Consider the following 24,782-nt stretch of genomic DNA (forward strand, 5'->3'; position numbering starts at 1 on the left):
TCCCAGGAAGTTACTATTAACCAGAAACTGATCTGGACTAGCCAAATTAACAATGTGCCTGCAAGAACAGATTAGAGGCTCGGAATTGTGCAAAAATACCCCCTGTTCGCTCAGAGCCTGTCTACTATTTACAAGGCACCAGTCAGAAGTGTGTTGAAAACTCCAACACTGTTGAAGAAGCCCAATAGCATCCAGCACAAAGCGATCCACTTAATTGGCATCATTTCCACAAACAGTCCCTCCTTCCACCGTCAAAGATAAGTAGCAGCAGTGTGTACTGTTTACAAGATGCAGAGCAGAAATTCACCAAAGCACCTCAGATAACACCTTTGAAACTCACGAAACCTACCGGTGAGAAGGACAATGTACCCACACCAAACACACTGTAGCTTTTCAAGAAGACAGCTCACTACCACCTTCTTGAAGGCAATAAGTGCTGACCAAGACAGTAAAGCCCACTTCCAGTGAAGGGATAAAAGCAAAATCATCAGATCCCTTGAAAAATAATGATAAGCTTAATTCTACAGCAGTGCCTCAGGAAGATTATTCATCACACCAAGATCTGTACACTGAATTAACAATGAGATTGGATGGAGCTGAATTTTACTCTTCATAGTGGACAAATGACACAATTGATTGCCACATAAATTCTACTCAATGTCTAAAATCCTATTTCCAATCCTGCTCAGCTGAACAGGATTGTTACATTCTGATCAATTCTAATTTGGGAACTCCTGCATGGGGTCCCCCTTTACTTTGCATTGGAGATCATTTCAGGAAGCCTCACAACCAACAGGAGAGAGGAACATCGCTGAAATTCCCGTTTTTACAACGATGACCGTCCGTGCCATCTTCTATAATTTAAATGGCCTGCAGCCACTTGTGTAGCTATTGTGAAAGGATAAGTACGTAAGGTAAGTACGGAGGTATGCTGGCAGATGAGTGTGGTGTTAGGATGCCAGGTAATTACAGGGGTTGGGTGTCATGCGGGTGAGCGGGTAGATGCCATTTAAATGGTTGTGTGCATTTGATTGATGAAGCTGGTTGGCCTAGAGGAGCTCAAGTTGAATGGGATCAGGTGAGAAAGTTGTTGGATTGGTTCAGGGAGGTGAGGGGTGGTGGGGGTAGGAAATTGGGTCCAGTAAGAGTGATGGGATATGATGAGTCCAGCAGTCAGGGTGATGGTGTCAGGTTGGGTAATAAGTGCAGGGTTTCCCTGACCGGTGTTCTCAGAAATAGAATGTTGGGTCCAGCAGGATGGAGGGAAGGGGTGTCAGGGCAGACATGATCAGGTCAGAAGGTGAGGGATGTAGCATTGGGGAGGGGGTTTTGCAGTGGGGATCAGGAATCATGGTAGAATCGGTGATGAGTTGAGAATTCTGTTCAATCATTAGCCAGCAGTTTTTTTATCTTTGTACGTTTCCTGAGTAAATATTATGCTGAAGTGAGCCAGTGCCCTCTGCATTCTCAAAATTTGAGGGAATATTTTTCAAATGCAGGGAAATTCCTCAACTAAATTTTCAATTTCTCAGGCAACTCTCTCAGACTGTGCTGCAAAGGGGTTTCCACATTATTCCAACAATCAACTCCAGTCTCTGCTGCAGAAATAACGGTCTCCCCATTGAAATCTATGGGAATACTCAGGGGTATATCTTGGTTATATTTTTGCACAGACTTTATGTGGGTGTTTGCAACTGAAAATGACTTTGCAAGGAGGGACAAACAGCTGTGTGACTCCCTAATCAATCCTTACTAAGAGGTGCTGACCCCGGTGTTAACTCTGTTTGGGAAAGGGGTGGCATCAACTGTAACACGGGAAACCTGGAACAGATTCCCGTGAAACGCAACTTGCTGAAACATTGATAATTTACGTTCCATTTTGACATCAATTGCACGGCAGTAGCCTGGGTGAGAACAACTCCGGAGGACAATCCAAAGATGGAATTTGGAGGAGTTGAGAATGGATTCTAAATTCTTCCAGGCTGTGGCTTGTAAAGACTGGAGGCAATGGGGAGTTAGAGATGTATTTGTACTTGTCCAATCTGCTGGCACCTTTCCAGAATCTGGAAGATTTCAGAAGATAACAACAATTGCATCGGCTGTCTGTGTAATTACTACTTATAATTGTGACATTCAAAAGATTTTTATGATTCGTGATTTAATTTCAATTGAAATGAAGAGGATCATGTGACCTGCTATCAAATCTCCCTGACAGCTAGTCTTGAGTGGTTTGATTGTTAGAGATTAAGCTGGGGGGTGTCCTAGATTTACTGGGAAGAAGGTGCAAGGTATTTACACTTGGGGACAGTGACAACAGGTTGTGAGTTAAAATAGATTGAGAGTCTACAAATTCCACAAAAGGTGTTGACAACATGAAGTTGAATCCAGTTATGCTTCAAGCAATAAATTTAGCAAATCACATTTCCACTTTGTTGCAAAGCCCACGAGATTTACATTGCAGTGCAGGTGAGCTATGAGATGAGAATCTTCTAAGATACCTTTGCAAATACACAGACAATGTTGCCTTCAGGAGCGGGACAGCAGCTTTTTGTAGTGGGGCGTAATGAATCACCGCACAGGAGTTTGGTTTTTAGATTGCACAGGATTAGAAAAACTGAACTCATGCTCAAGCAAGGCTTTAAAATTCACGAAAGTTAAGTGAGAAGAAATATTTCCTGCCAGCCTCATTGTGAAAGAGAGCTTTAAAATGAAATTTTCCCAGTTTGAGTAAACCCACATGAGCTAAGTATCACATTGGAAATAGCAAGAACTGCAGATGCTGGCGTCAGAGTCAATACAGTGTGGAGCTGGAGGAACACAGCAGGCCAGGCAGCATCAGAGGAGCAGGAGAGTCAACATTTCGGGCTGGACCTTTCTTCAGGACAGGGGAGGGGGATGGAAACTGGGAAATAAATAGAGGGAGGACGGATGTGGCCGGTGTAAGGTAGGTGGGATGGTGATAGGTGGATGAAGGTAGGGATTGGTCAGTGAGAAATTTAGGGAGGACAGGTGGGAGAGAAGATTGACAGGTTGTGTCAGGTTAAGGAGGCGGGGATGAGAGGGAGGGTCAAGCATTGGCACAATAGGTTTTGGTGAGCAGCAGCTCAGCAAAATGTACAGGTAAGCTCAGGTAAAATCCTTTTAATTTTGCTGTTAATCTTACAGCAATTTGAGATGATAGTTCGGGCAGTGGCATGCTCCTCCTGCAGGATGTGGGAGCTCAGGGAGACCTCCATTGACCCTGAAGACTACACCTGTGGGAAGTGCACCCAGCTGCAGCTCCTGGGAGGCCAGGTTGAGGAGCTGGAGCTGGAGCTGCAGCTGGATGGACTCTGGAGCTGGATGGACTCTGGATCATCTGAGATGCTGAGCGCATCATTGATAAGAGTTTTAATGAGATGGGCACACCAAAGGTGCAGGTGGAGAGTACCTGGGTGACTACAGGAAACGTAAAGGGAGCATGCAGACAGTGCAGGGATCCCCTATGGCCATTCATCTGGAAAAGAAATATACCGTTCTGGATGCTGTGTGGGGAATGACCAATCGGGGAAAGCACCAGTAGCCAGGTTGGTGACACCACAACTGGCTGTGGGCAACAGGGGGAAAAGGTGAAGGTAAACAGGACCCCAGTGTTTGGAGATAGTTAGCGGGCCAGACAGCAGATTCTGTGGCCGCCAACGGGGACCCAGGATGGTGTATTGTTTCCCAGGTTCCAGGGTCTGGGATATCTCGAAACGGCTGCAGAACATTCTCGAGGAGGAGGGTGAGCAGCCAAAAGTCATTGAGCACATTGGCACAAATGACATAGGTAGAAATAGGGATCAGGTCCTGCAGAGTGATTATAGAGAGCTAGAAAAAAATGTTACAGACCAGGACCTCGACGGTGGTAATCTCCGGATTATTTCCAGTACCACGTGCTGGTGAGGGTAAGGACAGGAGGATATGGCAGACGAATGCATAGCTAAAGAATTGGTGCAGAGGGAAAGGATTCAGATTCCTGGATCATTGGGATCATTTCTGGGGCAAAGGTGACCTGGTCAAGAGGGACAGGTTGCACCTGAACAGGAGAGAACCAGCATCCATGGGGGGCAGATTTGCTCGTGCTGCTAGGGAGGGTTTAAACTATATTGGCAGTGGGGTGGCACCCTAAACAGTAGGGACGACCATGTGAGGCTGGAAGGAGATACAGTAATCAGAAATAGCAAGCTGAAGAGGCAGGACAGGATGGAACAGGACAGGGAGCAAGGAATTCCTGCTGGATTAAATTACAGTTATTTCAATGCAAGATGGCTGATGGGTAAAACCGATGACCTCAAGGCATGGACAGGTACATGGGGCAGGGATGTGATAGCCATTATGGAAACATGGCTAAGGGATGGACAGGACTGGCAGCTTAATGTGCGAAGGTACAAGTGCTTTAGGCAAGACAGAGCTGAAGGAAAGAGGGAAGGAGGAGTTGCAATTTTGATTAAGGGGAGTATCACAGCAGTAGTCAGATATGAAATAACTGAGTGATCATCTAATGAGGCTTTGTGGGTGGAGTGAGGAAATGAGAAAAGGATCGTGACATTATTGAGACTGTACTATTGTCTCCAAATTGTCAAAGGGAATTAGAGGAACAAATATGCAGGGAGACTGGGGTGAATTGCAGGAGCAATATAGTTGTCATAGTGGGGGATTTTAATTTTCTGGGACTGCCATAGCGTTAGGGGCTGAGATGAGGTGGAATTTGTTAAATGTGTTCAGGAAAGTTTCTTAAGCATTATACAGAGGGTCCAACTCAGGAAGAGGCAAAGTATGACCTATTCTTAGGAAATAGGGCAGGACAGGTGACTGAGGTGACCACGGGGGATCATTTTGGGACGAGTGATCATAGTTCTATTAATTTTAAAGTCGTTATGGAAAAAGACAAAACTGGTCTAAAGATGCAAGTCTTAAATTGGGGCAAGGTGAATTTTGATGGAATTAGACAGGAGCTTGCAGGGGTTGGTTGGTGTAGGCAAAAGAACTTTTAAGCAAGTGAGAAGCCTTTAAAAGTGTGATAGCTAGAGTTCAAGGTTTATATGTTCATGTCATGGTGAAGAGCAAGATTGGCAGGAGTAGGGAACCCTGGATGACAAGAGATGTTGAGACTTTGACCATTTAAAGAAAAGGAGGCATGGTTCAGGAGCAAGCAGTTGGGATCAAGGGAATCCCCGAAAGTATATAAAGAATACAGGAGTTTATTGAAGAAGGAAATCAGGAGGGCAAAAAGGGGACATGAGATAACTTTGACTGAGAAGATGAGGGTGAATCCAAAGGGATTATTTAAGTATGTTAAAGGAAAAAGAATAACTAGAGAGAGCATAGGACCCCTCAAGGCCCAAAGTGGACATGCATGTGTGGAACCGTAATAGATAGATGAGGTCCTTAATGAATATTTTTTTCTGTATTTACTGTGGAGAAAGACATGAAGTCTTGGGAACTTGGGGAAGTTAGTGACAATATCTTGGGGACAGTCCATATCACAGCACAGGAGGTGTCGGAAGTATTAGAATGTACGAAGGTGGTTAAATATCCTGTTCCTGACCAGATATATCCAGGAACCGTGCAAAAGGTGAGGGAAGAAATTGCGGGGGCCTGGCTGATATATTTGCATCATTAGCTGTGGGTGAAGCCCTTGAAAATTGGACGTTAGTGAATATTGTGCCCTTGTTCAAGAAGGGCTGCAAAGAAAAACCTGAGACTTATAGACAAGTAAGCTTAACATCTGCGATAGGTAAGTTACTTGAGAAGATTCTGATCTAAGATATATATGCATTTGGAAAGACAGCGTTTAATTAGGAGTCAGCATGACTTTGTGTGTGGGAGATCATGCCACACAAATTTGAGAAGAGCTCTGATGGAGTGACCAGGAAAGTTGATGAAAGCAGAGCAGTAGACACTCTGCTACTGCTCGGGAAGGTTAGATCACTTAGAACCCAGGGACAGCTTGCAAATTGGATACACAATTGGCTTGAAGGTTGGAAGCAGAGGGTAAGACTGGAAGGATGCTTGTCTGACTGAGGCCTGTGACAAGCGGTGTGCTTCAGGAGTCGGTGCTAGGCCCATTGTTGTTTGTTATCTATATTGATGATTTTGGATGAGAATGTACAAGGCATGATTAGTAAGTTTGCAGATGACACTAAAATAAGCTGTATTGTGGACAGTGAGGAAGGTTATCAGAAATTTTAGCAGGATTTTGATCAGCTGGGGAAGTGGGCCAAGAGATGGCAAAAGGAGTTTAATATAGATAAGTGTGAGCTGTTGCATTTTGGAAAGTCAAATCCAGGTAGGAGTTTCAGGGTGAATGGTAGGGCCTTAAGGAGTGTAGTGGAAGAGAAGGACCTTGGAGTTCAGGTGCACGGTTCTCAGAAATTTGAGTCACAGGTAGACAGGGCAATGAAGAAGGCTTTTGGCTTAACACCTGAACAGAGCTAGGTCCAGTATTCTGGTGAAAAAGGTAAATAGTGTGGTCAATAGGACTTTAAACTGGGAAGGGAGGAGTGAGCATAAGAGGGAAATTAACAATTAATAGAAGGCAAAGCAGCAGGTTAGCAAGTGACGAGGAAGCTTGAACTCCATTGAAAATTAGGAAACAAGTTAAAAGGAAGGAGAATTCAAGAGCTGTTAGTAATGGAGGTGATAGGACCCAAAAAAAGGTGCAAAAACTGGCATAAGGGCAGTTTATCTCGGAGCATTCGAAACAAGGTCGATGAGTTGACGGCGCAAATTATGGCAAATGGATATGATTTAGTGGCCATTACAGTGACACGGTTACAGGATGGTCATGACTGGGAGTTAAACATCCAGGGGTATTAAACTGTTCGGAAGGACAGGCAGGAAGGTAAGGGAGGTGGTGTCACTCTGAATTTTAAGGATGATACCTAGGAAGTAGTGAGAGATGATACAGGTTCTACTGAACAAAAGGTTGAATCGATTTGGGTGGAAATTAGGAATAGCAGGGAGAAGAAGTCACTGATGGGTGTGGTCTATAGGCCACCAAATAATGACATCGTGGTGGGGCAGGCAATAAACATAGAAATAGCTAATGCATGTAAAAATGGTACAGCAATTATCATGGGGGATTTTAATCTACATATTGATTGGTAAAACCAGGACGGTCATGGTAGCCTTGAGGAGGGGGTCAGAGAATGCGTCTGCGATAATTTCCTTGAACAATATGTAATGGAACCTACAAGAGAGTAAGCTATCCTAGATCTAGTCCTGTGTAATGAAACAGGAATAATTAATGATCTCACAGTTAGGGATCCTCTGAGAAGGAACGATCACAGTATGGTTGAATTTAACATACAGATGGAGCTTGAGAAGGTTAAATCCAGTACCTACGTCCTGTGCTTAAACAAAGGAGACTATGATGGGATGAGGAAGGAGTTAGCCAAGGTAGAATGGGAGCAAAAAAATTATGACGGTTCAGTTGAGGAACAGTGGAGGACTTTCAAAACGATTTTTCACAGTACTCAGCAGAATTATATTCCAGTGATAAGGAAGAACTGTCGGAAAAGAAATAGTCAACCGTGGATGTCTAAGGAAATAAAGGAAAGTATCAGATTAACAAAAAATACTTACAAAAAAGCAAAGATTAGTGGGAAATGAGTAGATTAGGAAATCTTTAAAGTCCGACAGAAAGCCACAAAAAAGTTATAAAGAAAAGTAAGATAGATTATGAGAGTAAACTAGCTCAAAATATAAAAACAGGCAGCAAAAGTTTCTCTAAGTACGTAAATCGTAAAAGATTGGCAAAAGTAAATGTTGATCCTTTAGAGGATAAGAAGGCCAATTTAATAACTGGGAATGAGGAAATAGATGAGGCACTAAACAGTCATCTTGTGTCAGTCTTCACAGTGGAGGACACAAATAACATGCCAAAAACTGATGGCAAGAAGGTTGTAACAGGTGAGGACCTAGAAACTATCATTATCAGTAAGGAGGCAGTGCTGGGCAAGCTAATGGGGCTAAAGGTAGACAAGTCTCCTGGCCCTGATGAAATGCATCCTGGGTTACTAAAAGAGGTGATGGGGGAAATAGCAAATGCTCTCGTAATTATTTACCAAAATTCACTGGACTCTGGGGTGGTTCTCACAGATTGGTAAACAGCCAATGGGATGCCACTGTTTAAAAAGGAAGTAGACAAAAAGCAGGTAATTATAGGCCAGTTAGCTGAGCTTCAGTAATAGGGAAAATGCTTGAATCTATCATTAAGGAAGGAATAGCAAGAAATCTGGATATAAATTGTCCCACTGGGAACATCCAGCATGGGTTCATGAAGGGTAGGTCATGTTTAACTAATGTGGTGAATTCTTTGAGGACATTACTTGCATGGTGGACAATGGGGAACCTGTGGATGTAGTGTCTCTGGATTTTCAGAAGGCATTTGACAAGGTGCCACACCAAAGGCTGTTACATAAGATAAAGTTACACGGTATTACAGGTAATGTATTGGCATGGATAGAGGATTGGTTGACGAGTAGAAAGCAAAGAGTAGGGGTAAATGGGTGTTTTTTCTGGTTGGCGGTCAGTGGCTAATGGTGTGCCTCAGGAATCAGTGTTGGGACTGCAACTGTTTACAATTTACATCGATGATTTGGAGTTGGGGACTAAGCGTGATGTGTCAAAATTTGCAGATGACACGAAGGTGAGTGGTAGAGCAAAGAGTGCAGAAGACACTGAAAGCCTGCAGGGGGATATAGATAGTCTAAATGAGTGGTCAAAGATCTGGCAGATGGAGAACAATGTTGATAAGGGTGAGGCCATCCATTTTGGGAGGAATAACAGCAAAATGGAATTTGTTTTAAATGGTAAAAAATTGCAGCACGCTACTGTGCACAGGGACTCGGGTGCCCTTGGGTGCCTGAATTGCTAAAAAGTAGGATTGCAGGTGCAGCAGGTAATTAAAAAGGCAAATGGAATTTTGTCTGTCATTGCAATGGGGATGGAGTTTAAAAACAGGGAGGCTATGCTGCAGCTGCTTAGGGTCCTGGTGAGGCCACACCTGGAGCACTGTGTACAGTTTTGGTCTCCTTACTTGCAAAGGGACATACTAGCACTGGAGGGGGTACACAGGAGATTCACTCAGTTGATTCCAGAGTTGAGAGGGTTGGATTTTGAGAAGACACTAAGTAGGCTGGGATTATACTCATTGGAATTTGGAAGAATGAGGGGAGATCTTAAAAAAACATATAAGATTATGAAGGGAATAGATAAGGTGGAGGCAGGGAGGTTGTTTCCACTAGCAGGTGAAACTAGGACTAGGGGGCATAGCCTCAAAATAAAGGGAAGCAGATGTAGAACTGAGGTCAGGAGGAACTTCTTCACCCAAAGGCATGTGAGTCTGTGGAATTCCCTGCCCAGTGAATGGTTGAAGCTACCTCACTGAATGTGTTTAAGGCAAGGCTAGATAAATTTTTGAACAGTAAAGGAATTAAAGGTTATGATGTGCGGGTGGGTAAGTGGAGCTGAGTCTCAAAAAGATCAGCCATGATAATAATGAATGGCAGGGCAAGCTCGAGGGGCCGGATGGCCTACTCCTGCTCCTAGTTCTTATGTTCTTAGTGGCCTTGATCAGTCAGGGTATTGAGAATAGAAGTTGGGAAATTATGATGTAGTTGTACATGACGTTGGTGAGGCTGCCCTGGAGAAATGTATTCAGCTTTGGTCGCCTTGCTATAGGAAGGATGTCATTAAACTGAAAAGAGTGCGGAAGAAATTTACAAGGATGTTGCCAGGACTCAAGGGACTGAGTTATCAGGAGAGGTTGGACAAGCTTTCTTCAGAGCCTAAGAGAATGAGGGGGGAATCTTAGATCATGAGGTGCATGGATATAGTGAATGCACTCAATCTTTTTCCCTTTATTGGTGAATCAAGGACTCGAGGACATCAGTTTATGGTAAGAGGGGAAAGAATACATTGGAACCTGAGGGGAAACTTTTTTGCACAGAGGGTGGAACACATATGGAATGAGCTACCAGCAGAAGTGGTTGAGGCGGGTACATTAATAATGTTTAACAGGCATTTGGACAAATAAATGGACAGGAAAGGTTTAGAAGGATATGGACCATGTGCAGGGAAATGGGATGAGCATGGATGTACATTTTGGTTGGCACAGACCAGCTTGGGCCAAAGGACCTGTCTCTGTGCTGTAGAACTCTAGGACTCAAAACCTGTGATATGCCTAAATATTGTCTCAAAAAGAACTTGACAATTACCTAATGAGGAATGATGCTGAAGGTCATTGGGAGAAGTGGGGACTGACATCCTCCCTCACCCCCATCCCAGACCCCAAGATGACATTCCACATTAAGCAGAGGTTCACCTGCACATCTGCCAATGTGGTATACTGCATCCACTGTACCCGGTGCGGCTTCCTCTACATTGGGGAAACCAAGCGGAGGCTTGGGGACCGCTTTGCAGAACACCTCCGCTCAGTTCGCAACAAACAACTGCACCTCCCAGTCGCAAACCATTTCCACTCCCCCTCCCATTCTCTTGATGACATGTCCATCATGGGCCTCCTGCACTGCCACAATGATGCCACCCGAAGGTTGCAGGAACAGCAACTCATATTCCACCTGGGAACCCTGCAGCCATATGGTATCAATGTGGACTTCACCAGTTTCAAAATCTCCCCTTCCCCTACTGCATCCCTAAACCAGCCCAGTTCATCCCCTCCCCCCACTGCACCACACAACCAGCCCAGTTCTTCCCCCCCACCCACTGCATCCCAAAACCAGTCCAACCTGTCTCTGCCTCCCTAACCGGTTCTTCCTCTCACCCATCCCTTCCTCCCACCCCAAGCCGCACCCCCAGCTACCTACTAACCTCATCCCACCTCCTTGACCTGTCCGTCTTCCCTGGACTGACCTATCCCCTCCCTACCTCCCCACCTACACCCTCTCCACCTATCTTCTTTACTCTCCATCTTCGGTCCGCCTCCCCCTCTCTCCCTATTTATTCCAGTTCCCTCCCCCCATCCCCCTCTCTGATGAAGGGTCTTGGCCCGAAACGTCAGCTTTTGTGCTCCTGAGATGCTGCTTGGCCTGCTGTGTTCACCCAGCCTCACAGTTTATTATCTTGGAATCTCCAGCATCTGCAGTTCCCATTATCACTGACATTTTGTTTCTGCTTTTTGTCTTTTCACAATTATTTATACACCACTTTGGCATGTTAAATTGTCAAGTGAGCATTTTGTTCTTCGTCTTGACAGTCCACATGATCTATAATACATGCTTTCTCATGCTAATCTGGCAACCTCCAAATCTCTCTCCCTTTTCTCACTTAATTTCCTGACTTTAAAATCCCTGTCCTCAGCTCAGCACATCTCCTGCTGGGTCTCCTCTCCTACTACTGCTCCAATAGATTAGCTATCAATTCAAATGATGTCTTGGAATTTCTCATGTGAAGAAATCATTTGGCCACATTATGCAGTGAAGTTCAGTCGCTTTGAGTGACTCCAGAGATGTTGCTTATGAGTAGGATTCCTAAAAGTGCTAACTGTGTGAAATGTCGGCAATTAAAATACATTTCTTGTGCCAGTTCCTCTAGCTTGTTACAAAGCTAAATAATCATTTGGAGAGGTGTTTTATTGCAGCATAGCATTTGATATTACTCAGACCTGGAGAGCAATAGAATTTTCACAGGATTGTTTGTGCAAGATTGAGTCACTGAGCAAATTGTTTAGAGTAAGTGAAGGCATTTTTGTGATGTTTTCATGTTCCATATATATTGCCCAGGTGATTAACCAGAAAGTCAACTGACTAATGGTTGGACAAGAAAGCAAACGTTCCTCTCTTAGAATTAAAAGAAATTGCTATTAACATAGAATTGTCAGCAATGTTTGAACATAAAAGAGAAATGGGTGGTACAAGAAGAATATATTAGACAATGACAATAAGATTATTACTCAGAAATTCCTTGGTTTTATGTTGGGAAAAAATATGCATGAAATAGATCAAAACCACCTGGCCATTCATTCAGTGCCAGTATTTATTCATGGAATAGAAAAAGACTGCGAATATAAATGGGATTTGGGTCCCCAGATTATTAGTTGCAGGAATAAGTTGGCAAGATCTGCCTCTGTAAGTTAGCATCAAAATCTCCTCAGTGCTGGAGAAATATGTCAACAAAACATGAAATAAGGAAAACATACAGAATTATAATCATGGGCAGTTTCAGTCGCTGTACCCATGACAGAGAAAAGAGAGAGTGACTAAAAATAGGGAAGTATACATATATTCTGCAATGGTCACAAAACTCAGTTCTGCCATGATGTGGAAGAAAGCAAATGGAGACAGAAACACTGCTAGATTTCATAATGGGAATGAAGTGGAGCAGAAAAGTAAGCATGGGACCATAATAACAACATAAAGGATCAAAAAAAGATATACATGATATCAAAATCAAAGTGATGGATTGAGAAAATTCAACAAAAAGAAATGAGGATCGACTTGGGGATGCGAACGGAATTAAAAAACTGATGACAAAGAAGTCACAATCAATCAAGGGAAACTGAGTCGGGTTTATGACAAGTATCAAATAACAACAAACTAGTCTATAATGAAATGAGAATGGAAGCAAATCTGAGGAGAAAGGTATTGGTGCAGTACATAAACAATGTAAGTGACAATAAAAAGTGGTGAATGATTTCAAGGAAGATGTTATACAGACAATTAAGAAGGTGAATAAAATATATGAAGAAAACAGAAAGGAATTGTCAAAAGTCTATGGATGCAGAAATAATACAAGAGAATTAAATTAAGAATAAACAGGCACTGTAATGAACAAATTAAATTTAGATGTGATGATCCTGAAAGACAGAAATGCTGCGTAGACGTTGGCCCCAGACTGAGCATGGGAGAAAACATCAACAAACCATGTCAGATTTTATGAGAGCAAAGATAACACATTGTAGATTATTCAAAAGTGAGAGGCTTTACTATGTATAAAACTCAATAAAAAAAAGAGTAATGCCAGAAGACCACTGTGTGACAAATTTAGTTGCTTTCTGAACAATGGTATCAGAATCAACCCAGGAAACTGTAGCCCAGTTAGATGAACGGCAGGAGCAAAAGCATTGCTAGAATCTACAAGGTAACAAAAGATGTAGAATGCAGAGAGGGCTAAATGAGATAGCACTTGAAAACAAGGGCAGGGATTATAATGCGCACTGAACCAATGCCAAATCAATGGGATTTGGTGTTGTTTCTGATGAGCATTGCTGCAGTTTACAGCCACTGCTAACAGTTTATAGTACACTAATTTACTGTTAAATGAATTGATGAAAATACTGTGTATAAGTTACCATCGTTAATCTGACACAATTACAATTACATAAATTATAAAAATATACAAAATTAAGACAAATGTCACTTTTTTTGTCACAACCACGGCTTCTTGCTTTCATAAGTGGCTGTAGGATGTACCTTATTCCACAGCTGCCAAAGTTGTCCCTGAGGCCATAACAGCAAGACGGAAGCACGCTGGAACAGCCCTCAGACTGCCGCCGACTGGACCCAGAATGTCGCCTCTGCCAAAGCCGCTGTGCATGGCCGCCAATACACCAGCCGTTGCCATTGTAAGGAGACTGTCCCAACTCTTGAAGACCGGGCCTGTTCTCCTCAACCTCCGCAGACCGACAGACCGTCCAAATTAACCCCTGAAGGTTAAGGGATCATTCATTCTGCCACCGTTGCACAAACGGTAGAAACACGAAAGGAAAAGCACAGACCCCAGTCGCATCGAACTAAGAATGAGGAATGGACTGGATCTGCTGCTCAAAAGCTCCCCGCAACCTCCCTCCACCACGGAAGCTGCAGAAAGGAGGAAAAAATGAATTTGATTTAAAATCAAAGGAAAAATTAGATTTAAAACAAAAGAATTGGTTGGCCGTGTGAAAGGTAGCAGGCAGGCCAGGAGCCCAAATACCTCATGCCCTGCCACTTTGACCGTCAATCTATTTATCCACCATCTATCCATGATGGATATAATTACATTGAAAACAGAGTATGTTTACTCAGTTGATTCCTGAGGAAGGGTTCAGCATCTTGGGTCCATGTTCTGAGAGTTTAGTCGACTGAAAGGTGTTCTTATTGAAACATATAAGGTTCTGAGGACGCTTAATGGAGTAGATTCTGAGAGGATGTTGCCTCTTCTGGGTGAATCTAGAACTAAGGGGAATAGTTCCAAAACAATGAATATCTCACTTAAACAGATATAAGGAAGATTAAGGATCAGCAGTGGAGGCTGTGTCATTTCCTGTATTCCAGGAGGAGAAAGTAAGATTTTTGACCTGCAAAAGAATCAACAGTTGTGGGGCAGACCAGAAAGCAGAGTTAAGGTGACAATCAGACCAGCCCTGATGTCTTTAAATGGCAGAGCAGACTTAGAGGCCAAATGGTCTGCTCCTGCTCCTATTTCTTACTGTCTTAGGAGATGTGAAGTTGCATTACACCTCAGCAAATTAGCCAAACTTGTGAGAGGCCTGCACCAATTAAAGCTATAATGCAGTACTCAAAACCAGCCTAAATCTGTCAAAGCAACAGTGAAAGGTGCTAGAAGTCATTCAACAATGAATTCTAAAAATGAAAGAAGAATAGGACAGCATGCAAGACTTTGAATTCCAAGATTTTCAGATTCTTTAACAAAGGCCTTGGTATAGAAGATGCATTAGAGGGGGGATGTATTGACAAGGGACTTGGTGGTCTCCCAGGTGTGAGCTCAAGAGGGACTAAGAAGACATGGAGTTCAATTACATTTGTCAATCCGAGCACTTGCTTCATCAATAACCCTCCCTCCAGCACAATGTAAGAAGCAAAGATGTTTGCTAATGATGACGTAATGTTCAGCACTATTTGTGACTTCTCAGCTGCTGAAGTAGTCAATGTCCAGATGAGCAAGATTTGAACAGTTTCCAGGCTTGGGCTGACCAGTGGCAAGTAACACCTGCACCGTGCAAGTGCCAGGCAATGACCAGCTCTGACAAGAGGGAATTTAATCCTCCGTTACTAACATTCTGGGAGTTAGCACTGATTAAACATAGATTGGCGACAAGAGCAGATCAAAGGCTAGGATCCTGCATAGAGTAACTGACCTCCTGACTCCCAGAGTTTATTGAACATCCACAAAGGCCAAATCAGAAATGTGATGGAAAATTCCCACTTGCTTGGATGAGTGCAGCTCCAAAAATGTTCAAGAAACTTGACACCATCTAGGATAAAGCAGCCCACTTGCTTGGCACCACATCCACAGATATTCACTCCACCCTGGAGGCCAGCGTATGCAAAAAACAAATGATAGGTGTGCGTAACAAAATGCTGAGTACATTAAGAAGCCTATAGTCAATCTCAAAATACATGAAGGTGCCCAGCACTGACTTAGTGCAGGGTTTTGCACCGTCCTCAACACCCATCCCTTTCAGACATGGAGTGGTTGCCAACTGCATGAGTGCACTTCTGGACCAAGTCATGATGTAGCATCTATTGGGTCAGCTTCAGCTGCAGCTTCCACCATAAGCGTAGGTGATGCACTGGAAGCTCAGATGCATGTTAGGTCGGATCAACTTGCTGCTGTGCAAATTTCAGATGGCTCTCATTGTGGTTGTAGATGATAGTATGCAAAAGGTCCTGAAGGGTGTTACAGCAGTCCAACCATCTGCCCCTGAAGAGATTACAAGGATTGTTAGGATGCCAACACATTGGAGTTGGTGGGAGACCCATGGAACATGAACATGCTGTTCTAGCTCAGAAAGACAGCATTCATTTTGTTACTGCTGCCGTTCCACCATTTCCGGTGGTTTTGTCCTGTCGCTGCTACCGAGATTGTTCAAATGCACAGCTGGGACTGACTTCTTGAGGTCATCTTCAGGCTCTTCCACTGAAAACTGGTATGTTCTAGCCACTGAGGTAACTCTCTGTCAGAGTTTTAGGGCAGACACAGGCATAGTGATGGTGAGCATGAAGGAAATGCAGAGGATGATTTGTTGACAGTTGAGTGCCATATTGCATGAGTTTTGCTTTGGGTGTTTTTGTTTTACTTTTACGCTGTGGCTAACTGAATACAAATGGGAGTTATGGTTGTAATATTGAACTGAGAGAAGTTCTTCATGGATTTTCGAGGTAGCAAGATGGATTTCCTGCTCTCTTCATTCTCACTCTACTCCATGTTCTTATCCTCCCCATCACCATCCCTTTGCTACTCTATGTGGATGGCAACAGGCTTGTTCTAATCTCATGGTTGTCCAGCATTCAACAGATCATAGCAAACAGTCCAGACAGTGGAAGCATCATTTTGCCACATTAATGGTCTGAACTACCATTTAGCCTGTGACAACCGTACATTCATTGGATGGTAAACCAAGAGATGCTTCACATATCTCCAACTCCAGCTTGGAAGGGATTGTATCTGATATCATGCACACTGTTCCTCAGTGCAATTCAGGGAGAAGAATTCTCTCCAAACAACGTGTTGGAAATCTTATCGCCGCTATCCTTCTTTCCTTATCCAGCAACTTGTCCTGCCTCGTGTTTTCTACCCTTTCCCGCTCTTGAGTCATGCTGTAGCCCAAAGAAAATGCCTATGATTGCAGTCATGTCTAGGGGAAAATTGTTTGTGCTTTTCCTCTGCAGAGCAATAGTTTAACAGCACGAGCATCGTGGTGTAATTATGTGTAATCATGTGACTAAGAGTGAGAACTATATAAAGATATCCTGGAAGAGAAACATTGAGCTAGCGCAGATCATTGACCATATGTTACATTCATGTGTAGAGAAAGGTTGTATTAAAATGTACTGAGACTACTGCAAAATGATTGAGACAACAATAAGACTTTCCATTGTGTTGACTCAAAGCCAAATAACCCACCCCCTGTTTACTTTTGCATGTTGAACTAATTACAGAAAGTACTAAACTCTTGCAGATTAGAAACAACTGCAGGAAGAAATTCACCATCAATTAACCTGGTGTTACATTTTCCTATGGATATTCAGTGTACTCCCTCTAACTCACTCAGCTTTGTGGTTTCTGGTGCAGTTCATTCAGGTCTGTGCACCTATTTGGATACCCCCTGAACCTCAAGTGGTATATTCCAAACAACGTGCACTGCGAATCAATTTTAGCACCATGTGTACACATTTACAAAAGTCAACAGGGACTTGGAGAGATAGTCATGATGTGGTCCAGTGATTGAGAACTCCAGGCAAATGTTTCGGGCACATGGGTTCAAATCCCACCAGGGGAAATTTGAACTCAGTGAAAATCTGAAACAAAGGTTGACAGAAGTTATGATGGAACCACTGTCGTTTACTAGATGCATTGATGTACTCATGGATTTATGACCAGACACCAATTGAGTTTACAATTCCAGGTAGTATATCTTAAACTGTTAGACTGTGATGTGAGTCAGGACGAGATAGCTCCCTTCTTAATTCACTCAGTCCCTTAGTCGGTTGCCACAAGGAACCAACTGAAATGACATTTTAAAAGAAGACAATTTAGCCAGGACTTCTTCATTTAACTAAAATGAGTGAGTGTATTAATTGCTGTATGCAAGAGATGCTCATAAATTACATGCACAGATTAAAATAAGAGGAGACTCCAAAAAGTTACAACTAAAAAAGTGATATGATGAGTGTCTGACTTATTTGCGAAGATGACATTTTGATAGATATTGTTGCACTAACACTATGGATGCTGGTAGCTGAACATACAATATTGAGATTCTTGCTTTTGTGGGCTGTTGGAATGTCCTTTGGCCTGTCTTTTTTTTAACTGCAGCATTCAAAGTGAGAAGGAGTCTTTCTTTACCTACAACATGTGGATGACTAGGATATAGCTCTTTGACTTTGATCTTCACAGCATGCTCATGCTGAAGCATATCATAATGCGCATCAAAGTGCAGTTTCTCGAGATCATGCCAGTAGATTTGAAATTACTTTTTAACCTCTGTCATTGTGTATTCTTTAAAGGGAGCAACACAAAATGTGTCTGCAATATAGAAACGTAATCCACAGTGATAGCATGTTGTTAACCCCAGGTGGTTAGCCCCTTGTATTCATTGTTGTGAAAATATCACACTCCAGTTTCCTTGATAACTTGAATGTGCAACATTCCATTGGCTTCACACAGGAGTCATTGAATTTAAGTCCACGCTTTTTTTGGAGAGTCCTCCTTTTAAAACTAGCACATTTTTGAATTAAAAGTAAAGAAGATGTCTGTCCATACTTTGGGGTTTTGATCCACCACCACAGCAATTGTTCCAAAATTTGCAGACAGTATCAAAGTGGGGAATGAAGTCCAGGAACAATGAACAAAAATGCAGGAAAATGTAGAGAGGTTAGATCTAACTGAAGAAACAGCAAATTAATTTCAACATAACAAAGCATGAGAAGGTTCATTTTGCCACTTCTTCGAACTGTAATGAACTAGTGGCATTGAGGATCATTCCCTTTCATTACAAAAAAAAGCAAACCCAATTATTAAGGCCATGAACAATGCAATGTTCTTCTATTTGATGTAAACATACCAATTTGGAGCTAAGACAATATGTAGCCAATATTAACCAGTAGTTTTTATTGAAACAATGTACTGTATTCAAACAAATATCTTTATGTACAGTCTGCACAGAGTCACTGAAGCAGTTCAGTGCTGTATAGTAGCATATGGAGAAACAAACACTGGACTTCGACTGAATCCAAAAAAAAACCAAAGGCATTTCTTACTTGTACTGTACAAGACTATAATTACACATATTTGAGGCATCGGGGGAGGGGGGTGTTGGTCCGATAACTGAAGGACCTCCATTTAACATTGGCAGAAAGAACTTGGACGGTGCTCTCTTGGTGGCAGCTTCCCCAAGTTTCAGTGCACCCCTCATCAGGTAGACCTAGATCTTGGAATGTGCCAGCCTGCAACACTTGGTTGAGACCAACTTCTTGCTCTATACACCGGACTTCTGTATCCGCTGCTACTGCTGTAGACTGATAGACAGTTACAGGACGAATACCTCAGATACTGTCCTCAGTACTGTGATCGACAGTAATGTAAGATCTATCTCATTAAGAGCACATGTAAACTGTATCACAACAAGGAACATAACATTTAATTTCTCATGGAATAGAAAAGTCGGGCACAATACTAAATGTGCACAAAACCTTAATTTGACTGTACCTGGAGAACTGTACAGAGTGACACAAGAGGCAGGAGCAAGACCAGATAACTTGACTCTTTGAATCTGCTTTGCCAGTGACCAAGATTATGGCTGATCGAGTGCAGCACCTTTTCCCTGCATTACCCCTTAAATGCCTTAGTATCTGAAACTACTCATCCATGTTTGTAATTTAAGAAACTAACCAAATATCCAAAGCTGCCTGGAGTAGAGTATTTCAAAACTCTTTGACAGTGAAGATCTGAAAGAAATTTTCAGCACTGTAAAGGTGTTTAATGAAATACCAGTGATTGAAGAGGACAACATTGATAAATTTAAGAGGAGGTTAATGTATAATTGACAGATTGTTGCATTTTCACTTTCTGAAAATCCATTCTGACTTTTCAAAACAAGGTCCACGTCCTTAAATCAGACTGTTTGGAAGGCAGTTATGTGGCTTTCTCCGGAAAGAGATTCCAGATGTTGAAATCCCACCCGGTGAGAACTATCAGCGAAACTAGACGCTGGCAGAGTCTTTTACTCAGCAGAACCACCAAGAAAGCTGTAGCTGATGCGAGTATGACAAGCAGCATCAGGACGACCAAGGTGTCAGGTGGTGTTTTTTGGAAGTTGGATTAGAGTCATAGAGAGAGGGGGGGGGAGAGAGATTAGAAGCAAGGGCAGGAGATGATTCTCAACAACCACTTCCTGCCTTAGGACAAGCTCTTTGATCATGCATACATTGGTGCAGATCGAGGGACCGCCATCCTGCCCGCCAGAACTGACAGCCTGGCTCAACTGTTTTACCATTCAGGTGGGCTAACACTTTTTCGCATCTTGTCTGGAGCTGACATCACACAGCACAGTGCGGCAACTGCTCTTCCCCAGACTGCAGGAAACTACAGTAAGTCATGAATACAGCATGGTCCAACACGCAAACCAGCCCCCCATCTTTCGACTCCACCTATACTTCCACTGCCTTGGGAAAGCAACCAACATGGTCAAAGACCCCGCCTACCTCAGTTATACTGTCTTCGTCCAATCTCTTCTGTCAGAAGCCAAAAACGATTGAATACACATGCAAACAGATTCAAGAACAGTTTCTTCCCTGCAGTTATAGAATTTTGAATGGACCTTTCAAATGTTAATTCTGATCTCTCTCTCTCTCTCTGTCTCTGTCTCTCTCTCTCACCACCCCCCCCCCCCAACCCTCCCTCTCTCTGTCTGTCTCTCCCTCTCTCTCTCTCTCTGCACGTTCTCTGTGGCTGTAACACGTGATTCTGCACTCACTTTGTACGGCACAATCTGCCTGGAGAGCATGCAAGACAATATTTTTCACTGTATCTCGGTACATGTGACAATAATCAATCAATCAATCAGATACTGGTAGAAATAGGCTCTTAATTGGACATTAAGTGACCATTAATTGAAGATTGAGCTTGGACCTTCCTGTCCGAAACGTAATCCCAGTTGAGCTAGGAAAGGGGCATGTTTCTAGCGTGCCAGTACACCACCTGATTCAGCAGCCTTTTTGCCAATAGGCCTGTCCTATCTGAGGCTAGAAGATCCTGAACAATAAATGGGAGAGCAAGTGGAGGGCATAGATGCAGGTTGGGAAGAGTTAATGAGAATAAAAGGAGGTTTGTGTAGAGTATTAACACCAGCATTGACCCTTTGGTACTGAAGACCTATTTCTCTGCTCGAAATCCCATGTACTTACTGGTAAGTATCTTTCATGTTCTTTTGGAGCTGTGTTTGGCGATAGACCATGATGGGCATGGAGAGCGTGAGTAGCCAAGTTCATTTTCCTAGGGTGGGGGAGTCCAAAGTTGGAGGGGTGTAGGTTTAAAGTGAGAGGGGAAATATTTTTAAATGACCTGAGGGGTAACACAAGGGTGGCGTCTGTGTGGAATGAGCTGCTAAAGGAAGTGGTGGAGTCTGGTGCAATTCCAGCATTTAAAAGGTATCTGAATGGGTATATGAATAAGAAAGGTTGAGAGGGACGTAGGCAAAATACTGGCAAGTAGGACTAGCTCAGATTAAGATGTGTGGTCAACATGAACAAGCTGGACTGAATGGTCAATTTCCATGTTATAAAAGTCTAATACTCTATGTCAGTAGAAACCCACTTTGCATTTACTGAGAATATCCGAAGCTTGAGATAATTATTACTGACATTGTCATTGTTTTCCATAATGAATTCTATTTATTTGGTTAAATTAACAGTAACGAACATTATCAAATGTTGGAGCAGTCATTGATTACTGCAATTTACCAGTCAATATAAAAGTACATATGTGTTACTCATTTAACCTTTGAAAAAGATACTGCAATAATGGATTTGAAATCTTTCACTTTGGGGGTTATATCAATTGGTAATGGGATCAGGTGACCAGCAGTTGAATTGCTAAAGTGAAAGCATCAGGAGATCATTACACTCCTTTAATAAAAGAAACAAGGAGAACAGGATTGTTAAATAATTCATTTCACAGGAACAATGCACCCCGCGATTTTCCAGATCTCTACTACCAATGTATCAAAATTTCTGAAAGTGGATTTTTTTTTCAGTGATAATGAAGATAAACCATTGAAAGAAAGCCAGCAATCTCTGAATGAGGTGGTGAAGCCAACTGGAAGTGATGACAGTTTGGCAGTGTATGAAGATGGCGGACCAGAAGTGCAGTTTAATGAAGATGGTTCATTCATTGGACAGTACAGAGGAAATAAGGAGAATGATGCAGCAGATGAAAATGGAAGTTCTATAGCCACCTCTCCAATGAAAGCATGAAAAACATGTTCATAAACTTCACTTACTTTCTTTTCGTGAATTTGTTGTACAACTAAATATTTGTTGCACATTAACTCAGATTGCCAACAGGCTAAAAGAAAATAGTTAATCAGGCCCTAACGGATGCTTATCTAATATTTGACAAAGACTGAGATGCATGGGATATTTTGTTGCAGTCCACTTCTCAGTCTAAAGGATATGTTGTGCAAAATCCATGTAAAATACAAGTGTCTGTAGGTTTGTAATACAAATGGCTTCTAGTTGCTGATGAAGTAATTGCTTATAACCTTTTAAATCCTTGCTGCTGTTATTAGCAAATTTGAGTCCCTTTGTTGCAGTTTGTTTAGGTGTCTTGTGATCCTACATGTTTAGAAATTAAGAACCTGCAGAACTGAGATTGATATCACTTATGAACTTAAGGAGACCAACCCCTGGTGCACCGATGCCTCTTAATGCAATGACTATGGAAGCTGAAGGGACCACGAACATTATTCCTCTGTTTTTGTTTAGCCAGTAGAAGATCTCACAAAATACAATGTTCACAATTTGCAAACTAAATTTTGTGGCTAAAGGAAAAAAGTAAGAAATTAATTATTTATATGCAGAATTCTATTTCACAAAAAAGGTCCAGAATCATCCTCTGAGTTTACAGTGATAACTGCCAGTGGAAATCAGATTTGGAATTGAATATTTTTAAAGAGTGGCGTGCAGAGGATGAAGGAAGTTCATGTTAAAAATGGATGTGAACTTGTTTAACTCGCAACAATGGAACAGTTGATTTGTCAGAATCATAAATCATTTGTGTAAACTGTACCATTGTTAGGGATACACATGACTGTATAATCCTTGTGTCTTATTTTTCTTCAATTATGCTCTTTATCCAAAGTTCTGCATTTAATGATTGTATTCAGTCACCTGTTTTAGTTATTATCAAGGCAAAACAGTGCAATGTACATTTTTGTAATTAGGAATATGTTTAGAATTTGGAGGAAAACTGCTGTTAGTTCATTTTCAGCAGATCAACAATGTTTTTACGACAATATTCCTGCTACAAATTCTGGGTAAATACTTAAACATTAATTTTGTTGATTCACAGCCGATGTGTCAATAAGAAGTATCTATGTGTCTGATTTATATTGTGTGTAAAATAGGTAAAACATAGCTTCACGATATTGAACTAAATAAACTACATGTTTCCACCTCAGAAAATTTGTATACTTTGAAGAATTTTACATTCATTTATTATTAGTGAACAATTGTGAGGTTATTGTATTTGTGTCAAAGTTTTTATTCGTAGAGTTCCAACAAGTCTAATTTTTGTTCTTGTTTAACAGTGCATGGTATTTTTTTTCATTTTAAAAGTATTTCAAATTGTGACATTTTTGTAAAATGAACAAATAATGTTTATATTAACAAATTGGAGAGCATTTGCCAACTTCTGCAATAGTTGCACAAAACTTTCCAGTACTTACGATGGCAAGAAGCTGACTAAATATGAATATGACAGATGTTTTAAAATTCATGTTTTGCAGTGGCCTGGTTTTTAAGGAACAATTGGCATTAGATATTTTAGTGGTTAAAAAAGTCCGAAAGTAGTTGTGTATTTTCATGAGCCTTATTAAACATGCATGCCATATCGCATGCAAATTTACAATTTTTTTCAGTGTGGCAACATGTTTAAGCTTTGATTCATGTATGGCTGTGTATCATTCCACATTAACTCCTTTTATCAGGATGAATTATTTGTGTAGCTACCATATTTACAGAAAATCAATCATTTGTAAATGACAGATTTAATCTTTCCAGATTTGGAGGAAACAGTTTTCTAATGATGATCGGGTTCAATAAAATTACTCTCAATGCAAGGGTGTTTCTATATCTTCTGTAGTAAGGGAGTAGGCTTTCAGTTAGGCATGCTTCTTTTAAAAAAAAATTGATGAACCAAAGTATAATTTCAAAGCCTTATGTTTGTATGGTATGCTTCATTTTATTGTACATTTGGACTTCAATTCTACACAATTGTCAGAACGGGCATCACATGCAAAAACAAATGCAATGCCAATCAATGCTCTTCAGCACAAAATGTGAGAACAGATATTCATTTTTAAAATAAACGTATGTCCAAGGGTATAATAAACCAAATACTGACTGCAGTTTTCAGGCTATTTGTGAACTATTGCTCCTCAAGTTACAGCGGTAATATGTTCAGTATGCATGGTGTACATTGCCCCATTTGACAGTCTTGATCACTGTAGCTGCTGGCTCAATTGCTTACCAATATAGTCTTCAATCGCAATCAGTAACTGTGTATCATGATACGGCTTCTCAAAAGAAACTTTGAAAACTTGTATCAAGTTTAACAGACCAACTTTCATAATTTGTATGCTCACTCAGATATTGTAAAATCCCCTAAGAATTATTGTTAACTTATTTAACTCGTAGTGACGTGATGTTATTAAACAGTCTGTATGGCTATAGTACTTGCAGTCACTGTATTAGGTAGAAAGCTATGACAAATGTACTTCATAGTCTATGCCCCCATTTTAAAAGTTCAGATACCCCTTCAAGTGATACAGTTGTGTGTTTTCACTTAAAGAAAAGTCATGTAAGGTTTGCAAATTCATCTTTTCTACCTGTACAACATTCTTGTGTTATACGAGATCATCATGGAATGTTTCCGCGACTAATATGTATTGTGTAAATGATCTTGTGATCTTTTCAAACGTGGATGTTTGTCTTATTAAATACAGAGTAACAAATGTTTCATGTGTCTCTTGGTACTTAAACATATCATAGAATTACTACAGTGTGGAAACAGGC

At 41.6% G+C, this 24,782-nt stretch overlaps 1 protein-coding gene across 14 annotated transcripts in view; it reads left to right on the forward strand.

Annotated features, from left to right (window-relative positions):
* The window catches only part of chl1b (cell adhesion molecule L1-like b), an 818,676-nt gene extending 793,967 nt beyond the window's left edge, over window positions 1-24,709 (forward strand). For 13 of the 14 annotated variants that reach the window (XM_059649905.1, XM_059649903.1, XM_059649914.1 and 10 more), the window contains one exon: window positions 21,743-24,709. In XM_059649905.1, coding sequence (XP_059505888.1) covers window positions 21,743-21,962 — 220 coding nt within the window. In that variant the 3' untranslated portion in view covers window positions 21,963-24,709. The remainder of the gene's footprint in view (window positions 1-21,742) is intronic. The other variant, XM_059649916.1, reaches the window with a different exon arrangement.
* The last annotated feature ends 73 nt before the right edge of the window (window positions 24,710-24,782 follow it).

The sequence above is a fragment of the Stegostoma tigrinum genome, chromosome 11 (genome assembly GCF_030684315.1).
Source record: "Stegostoma tigrinum isolate sSteTig4 chromosome 11, sSteTig4.hap1, whole genome shotgun sequence".
In the NCBI taxonomy this organism is placed as follows: Eukaryota; Metazoa; Chordata; class Chondrichthyes; order Orectolobiformes; family Stegostomatidae; genus Stegostoma; species Stegostoma tigrinum.